Genomic DNA, 19,097 nt, shown 5'->3' on the forward strand with positions numbered 1-19,097 from the left:
GTTACTAGTACTTTGCCATTATTCCCACAAAACACTCAGGAAACATTGCCCCTCCAAAGAAGAAACAATCGTGATTACTATCCAAGATGGCAGATATTTCGAATCTTTTGGCAATTCTTCAGATTCCGGACAGGAATATCGATGCTGAAACTATACTTACCCAGTTCCTTACCCTGAGCGATGCTGACAAGGCTACTTATCGCTTAAGTACGGCAGAGAAATTATTCCCTCTTGTCTTTGGAGATGATGCTATAGTACAGAGCGATGTGAATTTCTCCGAGCAGAAGGAAACAACTTGGTACTCAATCCCACTATCCTCTACTTTCCGCACATCTAATCTCCCATTGAAAGGTCTATCAACTGTCAGCTCACTCCCGGTATTATTGTTACTCCGCAAACTCCTCAGGATGTGGGCAAAGCTCTTGCGCTCTGTCGATTTCTCGACATAAAATTCTCCATCCGCAGTGGCGGCCATCTTCACAATCCAGGGTTCACGAGTAACGACGGCGGCGTGGTTCTCTTGATGAAGAAATTCAACGCTGTCACCCTCTCTGAAGATCGCTTGACAGCAGATATTGGAATCGGTCAAACCTGGTTTGATGTCTATAAAGCTCTCCAAGAGTATGGACTCACAGTGACTGGAGGACGCCAGCCCTCCGTGGGCGTGGCTGGCCTGCTTCTGGGGGGAGGTCTAGCATTTCAGAATAGTGAGCGTGGATTGAGCTCTCATGGAGTTGTGGAATATGAGGTAAATGGCGACAGAGCTTTTCTTGTGCTGACTAGAGATGCTGATTGGACCGAAGATCGTTTTGGCAGACTCGACAGTTGCCAAGGTCAACGCTACTAGCAACAAGGACCTCTTCTGGGCTCTGAAAGGCGGAGGTCCTAACTTTGGTAAGGCTATCTTAATTTAATTAACATATTGCTCTGTTCTAATCTCTTATTGGTAATAGGCGTCGTGACGAAAGTCACCATGTCGACATTTCCCAACAAAATATGGTGCGAAGGTCTAATCTACGCGCCCGGAGAAAATGCGAATCTCTTCAAAGCCATCATGGATTACCATGGAGCAAGCGAAAATGACTCCAAAGCTAATCTAATATGCCACTTCATGGAGGACGCTACACTGTTCATTTTCCTTTATGCCGACCCGGTTGAGCAGAAACCAGCTGTCTTCGACGCCTTTGATAAGATCGAGTGTGTAACCCGGGTGGTGCCATCTAAGGTCTACACAATCTTTGAGATTGTTAATGTCTTCGCAGGTGTTACTGCTACTGAACCTAGGAGGTACCGCTTGTCCCAGTGTCTGTCCTGCCTTCCTTTCTAATTATTTCTTGGCCAGCCACGATATGCGAGTGATGACAAGTCGTCCTGACCTCGATGTCTACAACGCCATTGAAGCATGCCGTCTACAGCAACTGGAAGCCGTGAAAAGTGTCCCCGGAGCTCGTATTATAATGAATATTCAACCTATTTCGTCCAGCGCTTCTAGGGCTTGCGATAACCAAGGGGGCAATCCTCTAGGCCTAAAGGCAGAGCCACAACAGTGTACGTATATGAAATCCAATAGATTTCCCAGATTACTGACTCTGGCCAGGGCTGCTGGTTATGCTGGACTGGTTGAACCCAGAGGACGAGGCTACTATGCTGGCTGCAAGCCGCAAGATTGTCGACCAAGCCGAAGCCGTTGCGAAGAAGAATGGGACTTACCTTGATTTCAAGTATTCAAACTATGCTTCACGAGACCAGGATCCGCTGGCTGCCTATGGATCTGAAAATTTGAGCAAGCTTAAATCTGTTGCGAAGAAGGTCGACCCCCAGAGTGTTTTCCAAAACCTGCAAAATGACGGATGGCTGCTTTCGAAGACTACCTCATGGGATAATTGAGGTTAACTTCTGGGGAAAGAAAAGAGACAATCTATTAAATATGTATTTACATGGTTGGATCACTAAATAACAAGACATCTTTAGTCAAGACCTTCTTGGAGATATCGTCGACTAAGGTCGTTCTCAATCCATTGCTCAATTAGCCCAACGCTATTTCCAACAAGGTGATCGTAGTTTGCACCCTGTGGGATAAACATAGACTGATGTGCCATGACTTCGTCCATGTCCTCCATTAAGATTGGCTCCCAATGGGAGTTATCGTTGTATTTCCAATGATGTGACGGCAGGAGAATGAACTTGCGAAGGTGTTGTTTAGAAGGGTCCGAGGACTGCGTGGTTGCGATGGAGCCACTCTCTGTCGAGAGGGAAATGCTTCCTGAGAGGGACTCCTGCGTTGGGACTGAGACTGAGATAGACGATGCGGTGTTTGTATCATCCGCGAGCGGAGAATCCTTGCCATCGTTGGCCTTTTCCGTTACCAGGGAAGAATTAGAAGCGACGGTCTTCAAGGGCTTTCTTTTTATTGCCATGTCACTCATGGAAGTGGTTATTTCAGTTTCTTCGGAACTTGGCGTCTCTGAATATTCCTGCGCATGAACCTCCGTTGCACCTTTATCCATATCAGCTCCGATTTTCTTCGCAGCCTTTTTCTCTTCTTTTGTAGCCTTTGCAGCTTTCTTTTCGGCGCTCCTTTCGGCTTTCGTCTTGGACTTCCGCGGCTTGCGACCGGTGCTTGTGGTATAATAATTGACAAATCGTACTCTCCAGGGGCTGGACTCGGCAGATTCCAGCTCCATCAAGTCTCGGTACCGCTGACGAAGTTCAGAGTAATTATTGACACAGCCAGCAAATTTCAAGGGTGATACGATACGATCGAAGATAGATCGCGAGAGATTGTCTGTGTTTTTGTTGACAAAATGCATAATACCCTTGAGGAAGCCACGATCAACAAGATGCACATCGTTCATAAAAGGTGGGTCAAAGTTAGGATTTGAAGGAGCCGGTTTAAAGGCTGGGTTCAAGCCCAGGGATTCTTGTTCTCCTGCAAGCTTGTCTTCAGCTGCAGGGTCTTTCCTAGGCATTGATCCCATAGTTCCTGTTGGTATTACGCGAGGATGGATGCCCAGAAAGGGGACATCAAAACCCACCACTCCCAAAATTCGATGCTTGGGTTGCTCGTCTTGTTGTAGACGCGCAACGTCGGCAGCTAGGATTCCGCCGAGACTATGTCCTAACAAGATAACATCCAGGTCATCTGCCTCATGCGGTGATAGCCTACAAGTGTTTTTTATTAGTACATGTATTTTTTTATTTATGTATATGTAAAAAACCGCCTAGAAAGGAAATTTCTGTAAGGTGATCACATACCAAGTGCTAAATTGATCCACCGCTGTTTGTATCTCGCCTTGAGACTTGTATCTTGGATACATGCGGGTGTACACCACGTGCGACTCCGTCAGTGAGCCCGTCAACAGATCATGAACATGCAGTGGAAGGTCATGAAAGCTAGCTTCTGATCCCATGAAGCCATGGATATAAATCAGTAATAGCCTGCGCTTTTCCGTCTGATATCCTGGTCGAGGCAGCGACAGGCTAGAATGAGAGTTATCGGTGCAAGTCCGAATATTGCCCTCCATCTCCGTAGCCAAGGGAAGTTGAGATAGGAAAATGAACAACAGACTTCCCTTCTTGGTCTCTTAAGATTGGAACCTTGGGAATGCGGGGGGCTGTAAATGGATTGCCACCGAGGCTTACTAATCCATGTCGGCATCACATCTACATGGAGTAGAGAAGAGATCAAAGAGCTAGGTTGTCTAAGTGTAATAAAGGTGTAACACTGTCGCCTCTGGAAGCGATCGGCTTCCGGAGCCCAACCTGAGTTAGTCTCCCTGCCGCCCTGAGCTGCTCCCTGAGCACCCTGGTCGGTCACCCTGGATGCTCCGGCTGGCCCACAGCACGCTTCTTTTTTTGTTTCACTTCCTCCGATGATAAGGGCTTTGCTGCCTGCGGTCGCTCCTAGGAGCCCAAGCAAATATATGACCTGAGTATTAGTATGAAGAGAGATATATATTGGGTCTATTACCAGGTGTCAATTATAGTAGCTAGCACTAATGGTACCTCTACTTACTATGTAATTCCCTAATAAAAATAAGTACCCCTTATAAAAAATAAAGCTTTATAAAAATTAAACTTTGCATCTTATAAGTTAACTTATAAGCTTATAGGAAGAAGATTTCTGTATAGCTTCATGTATCGCCCAGGTGGTAATTTGAATACCAAAAAAAACCCAGAGAAAAATGCATTAATTATACAGCTACGTAAATTCGCACGTTTGTATTGTTCAGGGCCCATTATGGGCTTTGCGGGCTTTCATTCTGGGCCCACGACCCACCAATGGGCCCCAAACCCAGCCCATTTGGTGGGCTGGGCTATGGGCTGGGCTATGGGCTTTGTGAGCTATTGAGAGGTCTAGCCGTATAGCTGTTCTAGAGCGTATACGGAGACAGATTGTGCGATATGATGAGGCAATCGTAATAACAAAGATCCGAGTCTACAAAGCAATCCAGTTAACGTTCACTGATTTACGCCTGGGCAGATATTCCCCATCTCCCACCAAAGTCAGCACATGGAGATTCCCGATTTTGATCATCTTCTCCGACTGCGAAGAGTCCCCACTACCGGCGGCCTTCAACAACAAACCATCCCATTGTCCGGGTCGGTACCGGAGATGAATAGCATAGTACGTCCCACGCACTCCGTAGATCTCCGGGATGAGCTGTTTAATCCAGTACCGGAGATCCCCATGATACATGCTCCTTTGGGGTTGGAACTGCTCCCGTTCAACAATATGTTCAGGCACTGGCATACTCAAATCGACAAAGCATGTCATATACTTGATATCGCCATAGTCGCTATTGGATGAGAAGAGGATCTCCACCTCCGGTAGGAACACCGCCCCATCGCCGCGGACCTCCCACGTCAATACGGACGGATGGTCCGCCGTCTCTAAGCGCGACACACACAGGCGTCGCGGCTCGGAGATCTGGGCCCGGAAGGGGAGCATAGTGCCCCGGACTACGTCCTGAGTTTTCACATCGTCAACGGGCGGGTAATCCGCCAGAACGGAGGTGATGAAGAAGCTAGAGCCCAGATTGCGCGCGACCTCCTGCACGAAGGCGAGCGGGTACTGGTCGAAGACGAAGCCCGGTTTGTTGGGCTGACGCTGCTCTGGCATAGCAGTGGCGGAGTTGCACCATTCTGTCATGCCGAGGACGGACATGATCGCCTGCGCACGGCTGTGGCTGCAGTATCGGCTGGTCGCTAGGAAGAGAATCTGCTCGCGCTTGAGCTCGTGGAGGTTGTCCATTCCTGTGCGATGGAGGAGGTCGAGTACTTCGTGGAAGCCTGGGTGGACGAGGGGCTTCCAGCGTTCCAGGAGGTGGTCTGCTGGGGTAGTTAGATCGTTAAGTTCCCTAGTGAGTGTGTCTTTTACTCGTTCGGCGAGGGAGACGAGTGTATTGAAGGCGACGAGAGCCCCGTTGTCGCCTACCGTGAGGAGGTCGAGGTTCTTGTTACAGATCCAGATGTCAGGGCGCAGGCACACTTCCTGCAGCGTCCACAGGGAGCTGAACCAGGGTAGGGTGGCCATGTCCGGTGAGAACAGCCCTGTGGCCCGGAGCCGGTCGTGCGCTTTCCAGGGCGGGATGCGTATGGAAGACTCGTCCCCATCCGAGAACTGGAGATCCAGATATACGGAGGACATCCACTGGATGGCGCTACGCATGCCGTCCCAGGACTCCGGGGCGGAGTCGGTATTCCACCAAGCGATGGCGTGTTTAGCGCTCTTGAAGATGGATGCCTGGCTCGCGACCTCCATCCTCATAGCCTGCCGCAGCTGCTCGTCAAGCTCCTCCCCGCAGCCCTCCTGCGGAATGCAAACCAGATCAAACCAGATATAGGGTGTATCCGTGGGAATCTGCGCCAGGATATCTGGTAGCCGCTCGACATCGAACAGTGAGTTCCGCGGGATCAGCCACGGCACGCGCGATTTCATGTTAACCCCGGGCTGATCGCGCTGCCGCCACCGGCCCCAGGTGTGACTGATGGCTGTGTACGGGATGTCGATATCGTATTCGTCCCACAGCGAAAATACCTCCACGGTCCTCCGCTCTTTCACATCCCACAAGTAAAGCGGGAACCCGCGGATCTCTCCCAGCCAGGGGCAGGAATCGATACCGGAGCCGGCGTTGCAGCGAGGATCCAGCCCGGATAGGTCACTGCTCCCCAGGACTCGTCTCCCTGCGCGCCAGACCGGGGAACTCTCTGACCGGTGAGCGAGATAACTCTCGCCGTCTGGGGAGTATGGTACTTGAGCTGACTGTTGGGTGTGGCTTCGTGGGGAGCAAGCTTCAATCGCAATGGTTAGACAAGCAGCTTCCTGCGCCAAGTCCCGTCGGAGGTTCACCAGCTCGTCGCCGCTTCGGTGTATTACGAAGTTCTCGAATTCAGCATTGAACAGCGTTGCCATGCACTTGTTGTAGACGCAGTTGAAGCCGAGTTTGTACCGGATCCCACCGGCCTGGTGGATCGTCTCGCGCTCTACGTGGTTTTGTGGGTAGAAGTGAGACTCGTCGTCGCCAAAGAGGTCGTCGTAATCATCATCGTATTCTTCTTCTGCTTCGTCTACAATACATACTCGGGAACACGTCGCCCACCATTTCCAGAGAATGTAAAACGATCGTTCCTGCCCCGGGGTAAGATGTTGTCGCAGACTTTCAGCACGATCATCATTAAACCCCGTGATGACCGTGCCGTCAGGGCTTTTCACACTGTCGACCGCGCCCTGCTCCAGAGCCAGTCGATACATGACCGAGAAACACCTGCTGTACCCGTCTCCCATGCCCATGTCCTCGCCGTAGACCACCTGCATCAACGTGGCGAGGGGGTATCCCTTGTCCCTGTCGGTGCTGCGCACGGGCCCCCAGTCATCAGGACTCATGCTGTTATGCTGGCTTTTCTGTCTAGTATAAGTGTAAATAACAGTAAGACGCTGGTAGTAGTGTCTATTCGTAGAGAGGAGCGACGAGGTCAGAGGCGGGGTTATATATTAGAAAATTAAGCGAACGCGCTATTCTACCATTGGCTATACTTCTGCTAGTACGAGATCAGATTTATTGATGCAGATGGAACGAATGTAAGAAAGAAAAAAAAAAAGGCTAATTCTCAGTTGCACTCAAGACATCACTGCAGCCAATCCAGCGACTACCGTCTCACCAACCGCTCCAAACAATCCCTCCCCTCCTGGTGCCGCGCATGATACGTCGCAATAAGACTAACTTTCACAGTCTCAGCCCCATGCCTCTTCTCCCCAAAAAGAATCTCCGGCCGATCCGTCAGATAATCAGCGATCTTAGATTCCGTGCTCGTGTTCCGTCCAAATGACGTGTAGCGGACGATATGCATCGTCATGACAATGTATAGCTGGTAGCAGGTCCACGCGTACTGAACCAACGGCGGCATCCAGAGAGTCGAGGCCAGCAATCCTAGCGGAAATAGAGCGGCGAAAAGTGCTATAATGCACAGCTGGAGAGTCTCCCGGGTTCGGCTCCGGACTGGGTGGCCGTAGTGTCGGAAGAACTGCTGCACGAGGGCTGAGAGACCTGTGAACAGCATGAGGTCGCCGCCTTGGGATTGGGGGAAGTGCAGGACAAAATCACGAGGTGATTCGGCTTCGGTGGTCGGCGTGGTTGATGGCGATGAGATAGAGGAGGAGATAGGGGTGAGGGGCTCGCGGTCGAGGGCGAAGAAGGCGCTCAGGAGGCGGAGGAGTAGCGGGGCTAGCCAGATGAGACACCAGAGTGATCGGCCGATGGCATAGATGACGGCAAAGATAATGATGCCAGAGAGCTCGGCGATAAAGATGCTGAGGTAAACGTGCGAGCCTGGGCGGCCGCAGTTCTCGCGCACAAATGCCATCTGCGAGGCTTTATCTTCTGCCGTTGCTGGAGTGAAGATGAGGTGGTAGACGGCGACTTTCGCTCGTAAGGGCATGCGGCCATTGTCGGCGGGTGGGAGGATGCCCTTCTCGATGGTAGCGCCCGTGGCTGAAGGGGATAGTCTTGCCAGTGATCCAGGTTTTTCGGCGGGTAGAGGCATGTAATGAAGAGCTCGCGCCCACATGCAGTTACGGGCTGCGCGGGGCTCGGAACTAGCAGTACCGGGAATGGTGTAGGTCCAGTCCGTTTGCTCAAAGAACGAAGTGCCCAGCATATGGCCTTCGTGGGCTCCCTTAAAGAGACCTTGGGCGTTGGCGATATCGAAGGTGCTCAGAGCGGCTTTGTGCAAAGGACCCCCCATGGGCATCAGGAGAGCCAGGGTTGGGATGGATCGAAGTGTGAGGTGGGAGAATGATCGCTGGGGCCATAATAACGACGAGAACCAGATGTCGGTGGCTGCCTCTGCTCCTATATAACCAATCACCGCACCAAAGGCGCCAAAAACCCCGCCTTGGTCGGACATATCGCCAAGCGAGATGAAATCTGGTAGCAAAGGGTTGTGGTCAGATCGAACTCACTCCTTTTGCCCAGATGGCCGGATCTATCATAGTAATGATCAGATCTGATGATATGGCCGAGTTTTGAGTTGGTCGGAGACCTGCTGAGCTGGTTAGTTGGTGAGCGGGTCAGCATTGTCAGGCTGATCTAGGCTTACATGGGATTCAGCCGCAAGATGGGGTTGTCAAAAAATCCAGTCGGCCAAGGGTCATCCCATGATGGCTATCATGTTTTGAAAGTGCCCATGTAGAATCCGTCTTCCGATATATCATGCCCCTTGAATCAGGGACATGACAGTAAGCCAGTCAACATCATCTATGGGTGCCGGTTTGGTTCAGGTTCAAAAGCTTGCCAAGACGGGACTAGCTCTACCTAGCAGGCCGCTTCATAAAGTCCCAAGCGAGTTTGGGGAATTGATACCTGTCAGAATCTATGCCTCGGAACCCGATTATCAACTACTAATATGTACGTAATCATTTTTTTAAAACTCGTCTTGTCTCCCTGCATTTTTATATGAAAATATCTGCTGCCTGGTGTTGTATTAGACTCACGTGGACGTTGCCGTCTAAGCCACATCCATGGATGTAGAAACAAGCTTAACATTTACACTTTCACCTACAGGTGCTTATACACAAATACATGAGGTTTGAATTTATGTATAAACTGTTTGTAAACCCACCAGCTTAAACGTTTGTTCCCAATTGTTTGGGGCATTCAGCTTATCAGTCAGATATATCAAAAAGAAATTGCCCGACTCTCCCATAGCGCATTCACATCCCGTGTACAGCCATATCACTTCCTTTGACATGAAATCTTCACACAAAACGCCTATACCGCTCCATGTGCATCAGCGTGGCTCGAGACAGGAATGGAATTATCCTGCACTCCCCATTCCCCCTCTTCGATCTTTTGCGCGTAGAATCGAACCAGGAGACCGACAATAACTGGGCCAATAATAGTATTCAAAAGAATAGCCCAAACACCCGTGATGAAACCTTCGTCACTAACGTACGGAGTTTCGTTGTGTCCGATTTCGATGATCAAAAGCCCAATCTCACCGCGTGCCACCATAGCAGATCCTAAAAGTGCTGCAGCGAGCCAGGCCCGGTTCCACCGGGTTCCCTTCTCTTGCGTACTTTGCCCATCGTTGCTTGTGCTGTTGTTTTCGTTTTTTCGTTCTCCCCGTCTCTTCTGCTGTTCATGTGACCTTTCTTTGTGAGATTTACTCCCAGCGAGTTGCCATATGGGGACCCAGATCCCGACGATACACTAAATAGAATTTATTAGTCCAATGCCGAGAAAAATGAGATTGAAATATACTTGTATACCTTTGCAAATGCCATGAGAAGGGTGTAAACCACACCTCTCCAAATTCGTTTCCCCGTCCATAGCTGCACGAACGGAATTGCAAATCCGATACTTGCAAAGAACAGAGGCTCCATCAAATACTGCTGAGTTCCAAGCAGATATTTCTCAAATGTATGGATAAAAGTGGGGCTTTTATCCTCCTCGCGCTCGCCTTCCTCACGGCTCATGACCACAAATGGTCCGTCGGGGTGCTTGCTTGGTAGGTATGAGATAAAGACGCCTGCCAGAAAGGCACCAAATAGGACGGATGTACCAGCAAAGCCAGCAATGGCAACAAACGCCGAAAGAACAAGGGTCATGAGGATTATGTTGGAAATATGGTCGAATCGCGCAAAGTGGTATTCAATGAACGTTCGGAAAAAAGGAGCAAAGACCCATTTGGTGAGGATGGGTGTTACGATGGCCATGGCGATTGATGCCACTATGGGACGCCCAATAAGCCAGCCTAGATTGACGTCGCCATCTCCTGAAATTTTGCCCAAGTCGGCAATGACACTATACAGCTAGTCAGCTTGATGAATCCACCACACACCTTCCAGTTGAAATAAGCAACACACCTTAACATAACAAGTCCTACGACATCGTCGATGACAGCAGCGCTCACTAGAACTGACCCTACTCTGGTCTCGGCGAGATTGACCGAGCCAGATGCAGAACTGATCACAGCAAAAGTAGTCCCTGATATCAATCAGCAATTATAACGTGCACACTAAGTGGAAATAATTTACCGAGTGAAGTAGCGGAAAGAGACGCTCCGATGATGAAGGTCTCAACCGCACCTGGCTCATGTTAGTTTTGACTATAGGAATTGGGCATGTAAAACAAACCAAAACCAAAGCCAAGGTATAGCAAAAGGAATGAAAGACCAATTGGAAACACAACGCCAGTTGCCGCTCCGATCATACTCAAAATGAAATTCTGCTTAAGAAGATCGACACGAGTGCCAAGACCGCCTAGTATGTATGACGTCAGTATCCAAGAAAAGCCAAGCAGCCAAGAGGAAAATGTTTTCACACCTTCGAAAATGATCAAAATCAGACCGATATATCCTAGAACAGAAAAGGTCTTCTGCCAGTTATGTTCAAGGATATCGGCTAACGGTACACCGTAGATGATACCGACGGCGATTTGGCCTATAATCCCGGCCTGGATTACCTTTGCGGAGACCCATTTTGCGAGAGAAAGGAAAAAGAAGAAAGAAATGATAATCAGGATATCGACAGCTGCAATCGATCAGTGAGGAAATGAGCAGAGATCAATTGGAATATGCTTAGGTACATACTTCCGGGTTCGTGGTATGGGAGGAAGCCACCGGCCATACTAGAGCTTGTCTTTGACAAGATTGAAGAAGGTAATTCCAGCACTTAAGTGTACGTTAATTGTGAAGACCCGTCTGTGGTCCTCCCAGTCTGGGCAGTCTGGGCATCTTGGGTGGATTCGAAGAAGCGTAGACATTGGATTACCGGAAACGGAACATTACTCATCTCAGCTCTCCAGGGCTTCTACATCCGCAACTTTTCCCCAGGTGAAACCGTACACTCATTAAATCATCATAGTTACCTCATACAGTCTACACCTGAGCAGTTTCTCACATGCTATTAATTGTGTCTACAAGACGAAATGGCTCTAGATAGGGGATTAAACGACGCGACAAGCTCCAACATACCGAGTTACAGGCCAGAAACTCCAGGCATTAATCTTCACAGGAATACATAATCTCCACATCTGGACTCATAGGAACACAAATGGCAGGCGAAAAGCTAGAAAGCTAGAGGCGAATACCTATGTTGTAGAAAAGTTGCTCTGTGAGTCAGGGTTGTTGGGCTTAGGGATCACTAACTCACCCTGTGGTGGATTTAGATCCATCACAACATTATTACAGGAGACTATCGCTCAAATAGTAATTATCATCACAATGATGTTGTGAATATCCATAAAGTATGTAATTAATATCAGCCTATTCAGCTTTAGTGGGACATCCCAACCTTGTAGTGAACTTATATCAGAGGAATATGGATCAACATCACAGCTTGGAATTCGTTCAATACTATCTACGACAATGTATATCTCTTTTAGGATTAGTATACTTTTGCAAATTTCGAATTATCATCGGACATCGTATATCCTTGGTTTGGTCGTAATATCTAATTTTAGCAGTATCATGGTGCTTGCTCTCAGCCCTCGACAATACGGGCAATCTACATCAACGATGTGTTCGGATAATATTAACGAATAGTTTGTAGCCTGAGAGTTGAGCCATGGGCCCACTTGCATAATTTTATGTAGATGATGGGCACCGAAAGAAGAAAATGGAAGCTGTACCCTTTTAAAACGAATCCTTGTTAAATATGGCCACTTACTGTTGGCTCCCTACCTAATTTAGAAGCACATGCAACTCCTGTGAGCATTGGCGTCAAAGCAACAATACTCCAAGAATAAAATCCCCCGTAAGCCTGACAACGTACGAACTTCCCCGCCTAGTAACTAAACAGAAAGTAGTTAGGGCTCGTGTTGATCCTACGTGGCCCCATATTAGCGCGAACGTCGTAAAAATAGCATTTTCGAGCCTCATGGATTTGAAGTTTTGATGGTTTGTACAGAGGATATCTTAAAGATTATTGTGATAATTTCTTTGAGAGGCAAATGTGTCAGTTCGAAGGGATCAAGATACTGTGATCTTTTTCATTGACGCCGAGTCTAGCGCTATCGAAGCGCTTCTTTGTTAGACCGTCTCATCTTGAGGGCAGTGCTTCAACCCCCACCCTGGGGCTGTTAGGCTGTCGGCTGTACATCATCTGTGATTGTTCACTTCTATTCTTCCAAAGATTTTTTTGGGATTCTGTATTTCCTGCTACCTTCCAACCTCTCTTGTGCTTTTGAACTTGGGCATATTTAATTACTTTATACAAAGACATCGAGGAGTTACCTAAAACGGTATTTAATGAGGAAACTCTAGCGTCAGTCGTGTCTTTTGTATTATCTTTCGTGGCGGTTCTTTGTCTTCCAGAAGTCGCTTTGGGGCCTTCACATAAGACGAAAGTGCCCCAAGAATCTAGATTTCAACCCACGATACCTGCTATGAGATTCTTGCCATTTGCAATGTTGGACACTGTACGGGGAGATGCAGGTACCCCGGATCTCAGTACATCAAAATACATTGAGACCTCGCCAGTGGCATCAGTGGGCCGAGATGTGGTGCCCACGACGACAGCCGGCGGACAAAACAAGAATATTGCATCAGAAGCGTCAAGCTTGGTAGACCCAGCAACAGTATCAGCCATTCTTCCTAGTGGATCAGATTCATCGCCCACACGCAGCGAGTGGATACAGGAATCAACTGGGACATCGGCTGCCAAAGATATCAGTGCATCAGAAGCCAGCCCCAAACCAACCAGCCTACTGGATGCAACAAGTCCACACCATTCATCACAAACACCCCGGACCATGCCTTCAAGTTCAGACCTATCCTCCCTCGCATCCACCCAAACAGCGTCCTCAACAGCGACAACCTCCGCCTCAACAACCTCAGCAATCAGCGACTCAACCGCTTTCTCCGGCGGCCCATCAAAAACAACAAAGATTGCCATAGCAGTCCCAGTCTCAGTAATCGGCCTGGCTCTAATCCTAGCGCTCCTATTCTTTCTCTATCGCCGACGGCGCCACGACAAACAACGCAACGCCCTACCCCCATCATACGACATAGCAACAGGGCACCGAAGCGCGGTATCGACACAAGAGCTAATGGTATCCCCAAAATCCTCGACACCAGAGTCAAGACGTTCATTCTCCACACCGGCAATGTCATCAACGGCCATGTCCATGCCCATGCCCCCCATTCCCCGGATCCCGATTATCAGCATCTCGCCCTCGACGGAAAGTCGGGGCCAAACGCCCAGTCCGGGTCCTAGTTCTGGGACCTCCTTTCGCCGCATGTCTATGACCCGTGGACCTAATGACTCTGAGGCGGAGCTTGGGGTTGCAGTCGCAGTTCCGATGGATCAGAGGCGGAGTGCTACTGAGCAGGATTTTAGGGGTCGGGTTGCGTCTGTTGCGTCCTCGAGGCGGCCATCGCGGTTAGCTAGGATGCCGTTTGAGGATTTCTCGGATGACGAGGTTGGTATTGGCATTGCTCGTGGTGGTTCGGATGATGAATATGATGATGCTGTTTCTGATGTGTCGGATCTGGATGGGCGGAGGAGGGAGAGGGACTTTGATGACCATTCTGTGGTGTCGTCTTTTGATGAGGTGTCGCCGATAGGTGAGCAGGAGAGGAGGCGGTTTCGGGGAGTTTGAGGGTGTCAATAAGATGATATGATACAATGAAGTCAAGCTTGGTCTAGAGCTTCCATTATGTGGGTTTCTTTTGGTTCTCTGGCGTTTTGGTGGGTTCGGGGAGGCTGTTCTTTCTGTAGGGTTTCATTGTAATAGGCTACAAGTTGTGTATTTTAAACTATGTACATGAATATGACTGGAATGATATCCTAGCCACAGTGGTCATAGCAGCGGGCATTTTGAGGTCATCTGCAGCGTTAAAATGAACTACAGTCGGCGCTGATTCTTCTTCCGATCATCTTGCGCCACCGAAGTCAGCCTTGTGGGCTGTGGCCTTTCCGTGAGTCAATTCCCGAAGAGCCATGGTGGCGTACTGGCTTGATCCCAGCTGGAATTTGAGAACAACAGCTAGCTTATCAGCTGTGGTCTCATCGGTCGTAGCGGCATCGGTTTTCTCATCCTCGGGCTTCAACTTCTGCATATCTGTCTTGACGAACTGCTCATCGTCCTTGGAATAAAGCTTCACGTCGAAAGAGTAGTTATCTCCCACCATACGGCTGAAAATCTTACGGTAGCCACCGCTAAGGCTGATGTCCTTCCACTTGCGGCGCATGTTGGACGGGTCAAGGCCACCACCTTGCTCGCTTTGCATGAAGCGAACATAAAATCCCTTCATTTCGTTTTCAGGGTAGATGATGTCATATCCGGGCTGGGGAAGAACCAAGTCAAAGATGGTATATTTGCCACTGGCTGCCTCTTCAGCCGTCAGGGCACGTGCTCGCATGAACATGTCCTCGGCCGCAACAGCACTGTCCTCGCCCTGAGGAACAACGATAATTTCACCGTCGGCATCGACAGTCTCGGCAGCCTCGACAGCGGAACCAGATTCCTTCTCGCGGTGCTCTTGGATAATGACAAGATCACCTTCCACCACTCGGTCGCCGTAGAGTCGCCAGCGCTCACTAACAGCAAAGTTCCAGACAAGTGACTGGTATGCGTGCACGTACATCAATCGCAGGTTCCGGGGGATACACTGCAGCGCACCCAGATAATCCTTTTTATTCCTGCCGAGGTGGCGGATTAGATTGTTTTCAGCGGAGAACTTGCGCGGGATCTTTTGCAGAGCGTCGTTGACGTTACCGCCTGTCTGGAAAATATTGATTGCCATGGCGCGATCCTTGTCATCAGTGCCGATGTTAGCAGTAGACATTTTCCCCTCCATTGCCGCCTGAAGAGATTCAGGAGCATAGTGCAGAATAGCATCGCATGCGCCCTTGAAATCCCCCTGCAGCATCTTGACGCCGACTGTATCCGTTCGGGTTGCGAAGGTTCCAAATCGCTGGAGACCGTAGTAGTTGAAGTATCCTCGTTGGTATAGGTTCTTCAACGATGTACCGACTACCTCGGAGGCCTTGGCAATTGCAGCCTGAGGATCACTCATGCTCACGCCGGGAATTTCAACGTCGCGCAGAGTAACCACGAACTCATTGCCCTGCAAATCCCCGAGCTCGAGTCCTTGCTTGCGGTACTCAAAGTCTCCAATGAAAGCATTGCGGAGGTCCGAGTTCACTCGTGCAAGCCGATCGACTTGAAGACGCACAGCGCAGGCACGCTGCACAGTCACACCCCGCCTATCCTTGGTTCCAGCGAATTGTAAAGACTTGGGGTTCATCTTCAACGAGCGGGAGATATAACCAATGACTTCCATTGTGTCCTTGTTCTCCTTGTAGATGGTGAAATGCAGGTATGGCCCCCCGAGTTCTTCCCAGTTTGTTCGGTGGCCCTGGACCCGGCCATTGGCTCGTCCTGCGGTCGCACCACGCTTGAAACGGTTGCTCGCAGCAGTGATGGACATATTTCCCTCCGCGTCGGTAGTAGACTCTAGCTGAGAGTTGAAAATGCGACGGATAGCCTGGTGGATCTTGGTGCGAAGGTCGCGATCAGACACGGCAAAAGTGACCTTTCCGAATTCACTAGGCCGACTCTTGGGCTTAGCCATAGCGATCTTGTGAAGCGCAATCATCTCGGTAGCATTTTGAGCGCCAACGTATTCGTCCAGAAGAGTGCGGTCCTCTTCCGAAACCTTGAACTCAGCTGGCTGTTCCGCATCATTGGCCGGAGTACCCTCGGGTTGCTCCGTAGCCTGGGTTTCGGCTCCGGGGGCTTTTGGCGCAGGGACAGGCTCTGTCGTAGTAGGTTCGGGCTTGCTGGGACTATCAATGCTTCGGAGGTGGACAACTTCGCCGTTGAGCATGATCTCATTGACCATGAAATCTGTGTACCTGCGCATAATGATTAGCGGAATCCTCAATTAGAGGAACAGAATAGCTCACCTCTTTTTCAGGATACCTGAGAATCCCTCAGTGTCGTTGCTCACAAACTCCGTGATTCCGACCTCGGCTTCCTTCAGAGTCTGCGCGTCTGAGACCGCGGTGCTGGTCTCAGTTGCGCCATCAAGGGTGATAGCCACCTCGGTTGAGGCTACATCTTCGGTCTTCTGTCGCTTTCGCGGAGACTCCACGATATCTGGCTTCTCCATCTTGTATCGTTCGTAATGGGTGGGGTTGAATGGAGAAGGTTGAGCTCCAGGAACTTTTCTTTACTGATCAGGTCTAGCGCGACAGGGCCAAGTGCGGGTCAGCCCTACTTACCGCGTTGGGACGTAGAAACTTATACTTCACTTCATTGAATGTTCGACTCCTTCAATAGTCAACAGATCTCATTCAGGGGCATAGCCAGGTATCTGATACCAGATGTATCTATTAAGCCTCTTACTGTAGATAGTCATAGGAAGATAGCTGGTACGAATACAAACTGAGATATTTCTAAAACCTTCAATACGTTCGAACGGAATCCACGCGTTATATTAGCGGTGTGACAATTGATCAATAAAAAGATAGCAAGAATCGCCAAAGCTAAAGGCGTAAATTGTTGATTGTAAAAGAGGAAGGCTACACATCCACTCAGTTAGTTTTGGTATCCACCACTGGCCGGGTCCAACTAAAGTATTATGGCGGCGTCTCCCCTTCCAGCCATGCGCTGGGCTAACCACAATCTCATTAGCAGATGACTCCATCGTCTCCCCCTGGCCCAATCTTCATGCCTCCGCTTTGACTGCCTTGCCCATTCTGATCGCCGTATTTACCGATTCCTCCTGTTGTATATGCTCAAATTTCGATAGATCCCTACGGGTGTAGTTTGAGATGATGCTGGTGGCTGGCTACGGGGTCACATAATATGGGGGATTTGGACTTGAAGCTCGGGATGAAGCTAGGTCGGAGTCTCATCCAGGCAGACTTCCACCCCCATTGGCGGTTTCGACCAGCAGGGACACTCCCCCGAGTACTCGAGCTTCAAGTGCAAAATCCTTATGTTATGCGACCCCATAGTCAGCTGCTGGCATAATCTAAACAAGCATAATCTCAGCAAATATTAATAGCTAGCGAGCTTCTCATCGCTTCGGGAACTTTACCCACACGGAGTCATCGCAGTTTGAGCACATACAACAGAAGAATCGCCAATTATACGATAATCCCGCCGGGCACCGGCATAATGATCACAAGTGGACACTTCCGATGCAATTACCATCATGTGGACCGATTCTCGGGTTTTAATATCATTTCCAACTAACCACTGTCCTCCTGCACAGTTCTGCTGTCCCGATTTATGTCTCAAATGATTGGAATTTGGTAAATAGCCAATTATGACGGTTTGTTCAAACAAGTCCATGAAAGCTAGTTATGGTAGAGGCCAGTTGTTTCACAGATTTCAGTGTGCTATCTTGTTTATAATTTGAGAGATTTGTTTATCCAATATGATACAGATTCTCATCCGGAAGAATAGCTACGCTTAAACCAAACAAACTGCATAAGCTTACCTCAGGTGGGATCGAGATGTTTGCAAAGTATCCAGACTAATTCGAAAGCAGATATGGATTCTTCTGGGCTGCCAGATGTACTATCCTTCGTAGCTCTGGCCTAACTCCTTGCATGCTAAGCAAAGCCGAATATAAATAAACCAGGGAGCAAGATAGAAGGAGACATATCCCGGTTTATAGAGCCAAAGCATATATTGTAATTGAAGATATGCAGCCCCCCCTCCCAAAGCTCTATACCTAGCATCACTCAAATATGCAGCTTAAAATCCCAATCTCTGGCTGGTAAAGTACTACGCGCCGGAATCAGGACCACCACGAATTCCAAATCAGACGCCCCGACGGCGCAAATGACTGGACGCTTTCCGTGCAACATGCCGAAGAAATTCACTCAATCTCCGATCCTAGCTGAGCAGTCTCGCTGATCGGTCTTGTACTTTGAAGGAAACTAAAGCCGAACCTGGAGGTATAAAATGTAGGTATTCACCCGCTGTTTTGGATATCATCAACCATCCTTCTTTACTGCTTACCTCTAAATCCATTCGGTGAGACTTATTCGTAACTGACATTCCTCACACCCAGCAATTGAACTAATCATTGGCTGTCATTTCTACAACATTAGCTCGATCTAAAACAATGAAGTCCAATTTCCTCATCGCGCTCTTCAGCTTGGCTCTGGTCGCTGTTGCTGCCCCTACCAGTATGTTACCAGTTAGTGCAGCGCTTTATTTGGTTGGAACATTTCTAATAGAGTGATCATGATAGATATTGGTACCGGACTTGGCGCCGGCAGTGGTGGCGGCGGTGCCGTGAGCGGCGGCGGCGGTGGCGGTGGTTCTGTCGGTGGAGGCCTCGGCTTTGGTGGTGGCTTCGGCGCTGGTTCTGGAGCCGGTGCGGGTCTTGGTGCCGGCGCCGGTGCTGGCAACTGAAAGGATGGTTTGGGGCTGGACTAATGGGCTTGATATTGTGTAGTCCATTCAAGTGGTATCCTGGTAGGATGATAGGACTGGCAATGACAGTTTCAACCATTGCTTCATTTATATCTATGAATTCGTAGAGCTCAAGTGATTTCTTCAGTGTGATTCGCTGCGAAGCAGGGGTCTTTATACGTAGCAAAAGAAAAGAGAGTGATCAAAGACAAC

At 49.3% G+C, this 19,097-nt stretch overlaps 8 protein-coding genes across 8 annotated transcripts; 3 read left to right on the forward strand and 5 right to left on the reverse strand.

Annotated features, from left to right (window-relative positions):
* Nucleotides 1–86: 86 nt before the first annotated feature.
* Nucleotides 87–1,887, forward strand: N7447_003394 (FAD-binding oxidoreductase; the record flags this gene model as incomplete). Its single annotated transcript, XM_057227669.1, has 6 exons — nucleotides 87–298; nucleotides 352–748; nucleotides 786–894; nucleotides 954–1,287; nucleotides 1,343–1,548; nucleotides 1,598–1,887. 6 exons carry the CDS (start codon nucleotides 87–89, stop codon nucleotides 1,885–1,887), a joined length of 1,548 nt encoding a protein of 515 aa, XP_057087010.1.
* An 80-nt stretch (nucleotides 1,888–1,967) lies between these two features.
* On the reverse strand, nucleotides 1,968–3,524 carry N7447_003395 (uncharacterized protein; the record flags this gene model as incomplete). Its single annotated transcript, XM_057227670.1, has 2 exons — nucleotides 1,968–3,162; nucleotides 3,256–3,524. 2 exons carry the CDS (start codon nucleotides 3,522–3,524, stop codon nucleotides 1,968–1,970), a joined length of 1,464 nt encoding a protein of 487 aa, XP_057087011.1.
* Nucleotides 3,525–4,438: 914 nt separating this feature from the next.
* N7447_003396 (Heterokaryon incompatibility) lies at nucleotides 4,439–6,886 on the reverse strand (the record flags this gene model as incomplete). The annotated part of the gene is made up of 1 exon (XM_057227671.1): nucleotides 4,439–6,886. One exon carries the CDS (start codon nucleotides 6,884–6,886, stop codon nucleotides 4,439–4,441), a length of 2,448 nt encoding a protein of 815 aa, XP_057087012.1.
* Nucleotides 6,887–7,149: 263 nt separating this feature from the next.
* On the reverse strand, nucleotides 7,150–8,406 carry N7447_003397 (uncharacterized protein; the record flags this gene model as incomplete). Its single annotated transcript, XM_057227672.1, has 1 exon — nucleotides 7,150–8,406. The coding sequence occupies one exon, from the start codon at nucleotides 8,404–8,406 to the stop codon at nucleotides 7,150–7,152; it is 1,257 nt and encodes a 418-aa protein (XP_057087013.1).
* An 863-nt stretch (nucleotides 8,407–9,269) lies between these two features.
* Nucleotides 9,270–11,128, reverse strand: N7447_003398 (cation:proton antiporter; the record flags this gene model as incomplete). Its single annotated transcript, XM_057227673.1, has 7 exons — nucleotides 9,270–9,710; nucleotides 9,770–10,304; nucleotides 10,367–10,487; nucleotides 10,538–10,588; nucleotides 10,637–10,762; nucleotides 10,826–11,032; nucleotides 11,092–11,128. The coding sequence occupies 7 exons, from the start codon at nucleotides 11,126–11,128 to the stop codon at nucleotides 9,270–9,272; spliced, it is 1,518 nt and encodes a 505-aa protein (XP_057087014.1).
* Nucleotides 11,129–12,908: 1,780 nt separating this feature from the next.
* Nucleotides 12,909–14,102, forward strand: N7447_003399 (uncharacterized protein; the record flags this gene model as incomplete). Its single annotated transcript, XM_057227674.1, has 1 exon — nucleotides 12,909–14,102. One exon carries the CDS (start codon nucleotides 12,909–12,911, stop codon nucleotides 14,100–14,102), a length of 1,194 nt encoding a protein of 397 aa, XP_057087015.1.
* A 274-nt stretch (nucleotides 14,103–14,376) lies between these two features.
* Nucleotides 14,377–16,620, reverse strand: N7447_003400 (pseudouridine synthase PUS7; the record flags this gene model as incomplete). Its single annotated transcript, XM_057227675.1, has 2 exons — nucleotides 14,377–16,363; nucleotides 16,415–16,620. The coding sequence occupies 2 exons, from the start codon at nucleotides 16,618–16,620 to the stop codon at nucleotides 14,377–14,379; spliced, it is 2,193 nt and encodes a 730-aa protein (XP_057087016.1).
* Nucleotides 16,621–18,591: 1,971 nt separating this feature from the next.
* N7447_003401 (uncharacterized protein) lies at nucleotides 18,592–18,884 on the forward strand (the record flags this gene model as incomplete). Its single annotated transcript, XM_057227676.1, has 2 exons — nucleotides 18,592–18,655; nucleotides 18,721–18,884. The coding sequence occupies 2 exons, from the start codon at nucleotides 18,592–18,594 to the stop codon at nucleotides 18,882–18,884; spliced, it is 228 nt and encodes a 75-aa protein (XP_057087017.1).
* Nucleotides 18,885–19,097: the final 213 nt, after the last annotated feature.

Source organism: Penicillium robsamsonii (genome assembly GCF_028829455.1).
Source record: "Penicillium robsamsonii strain IBT 29466 chromosome Unknown utg000002l_segment0_segment0, whole genome shotgun sequence".
Classification (NCBI taxonomy): Eukaryota; Fungi; Ascomycota; class Eurotiomycetes; order Eurotiales; family Aspergillaceae; genus Penicillium; species Penicillium robsamsonii.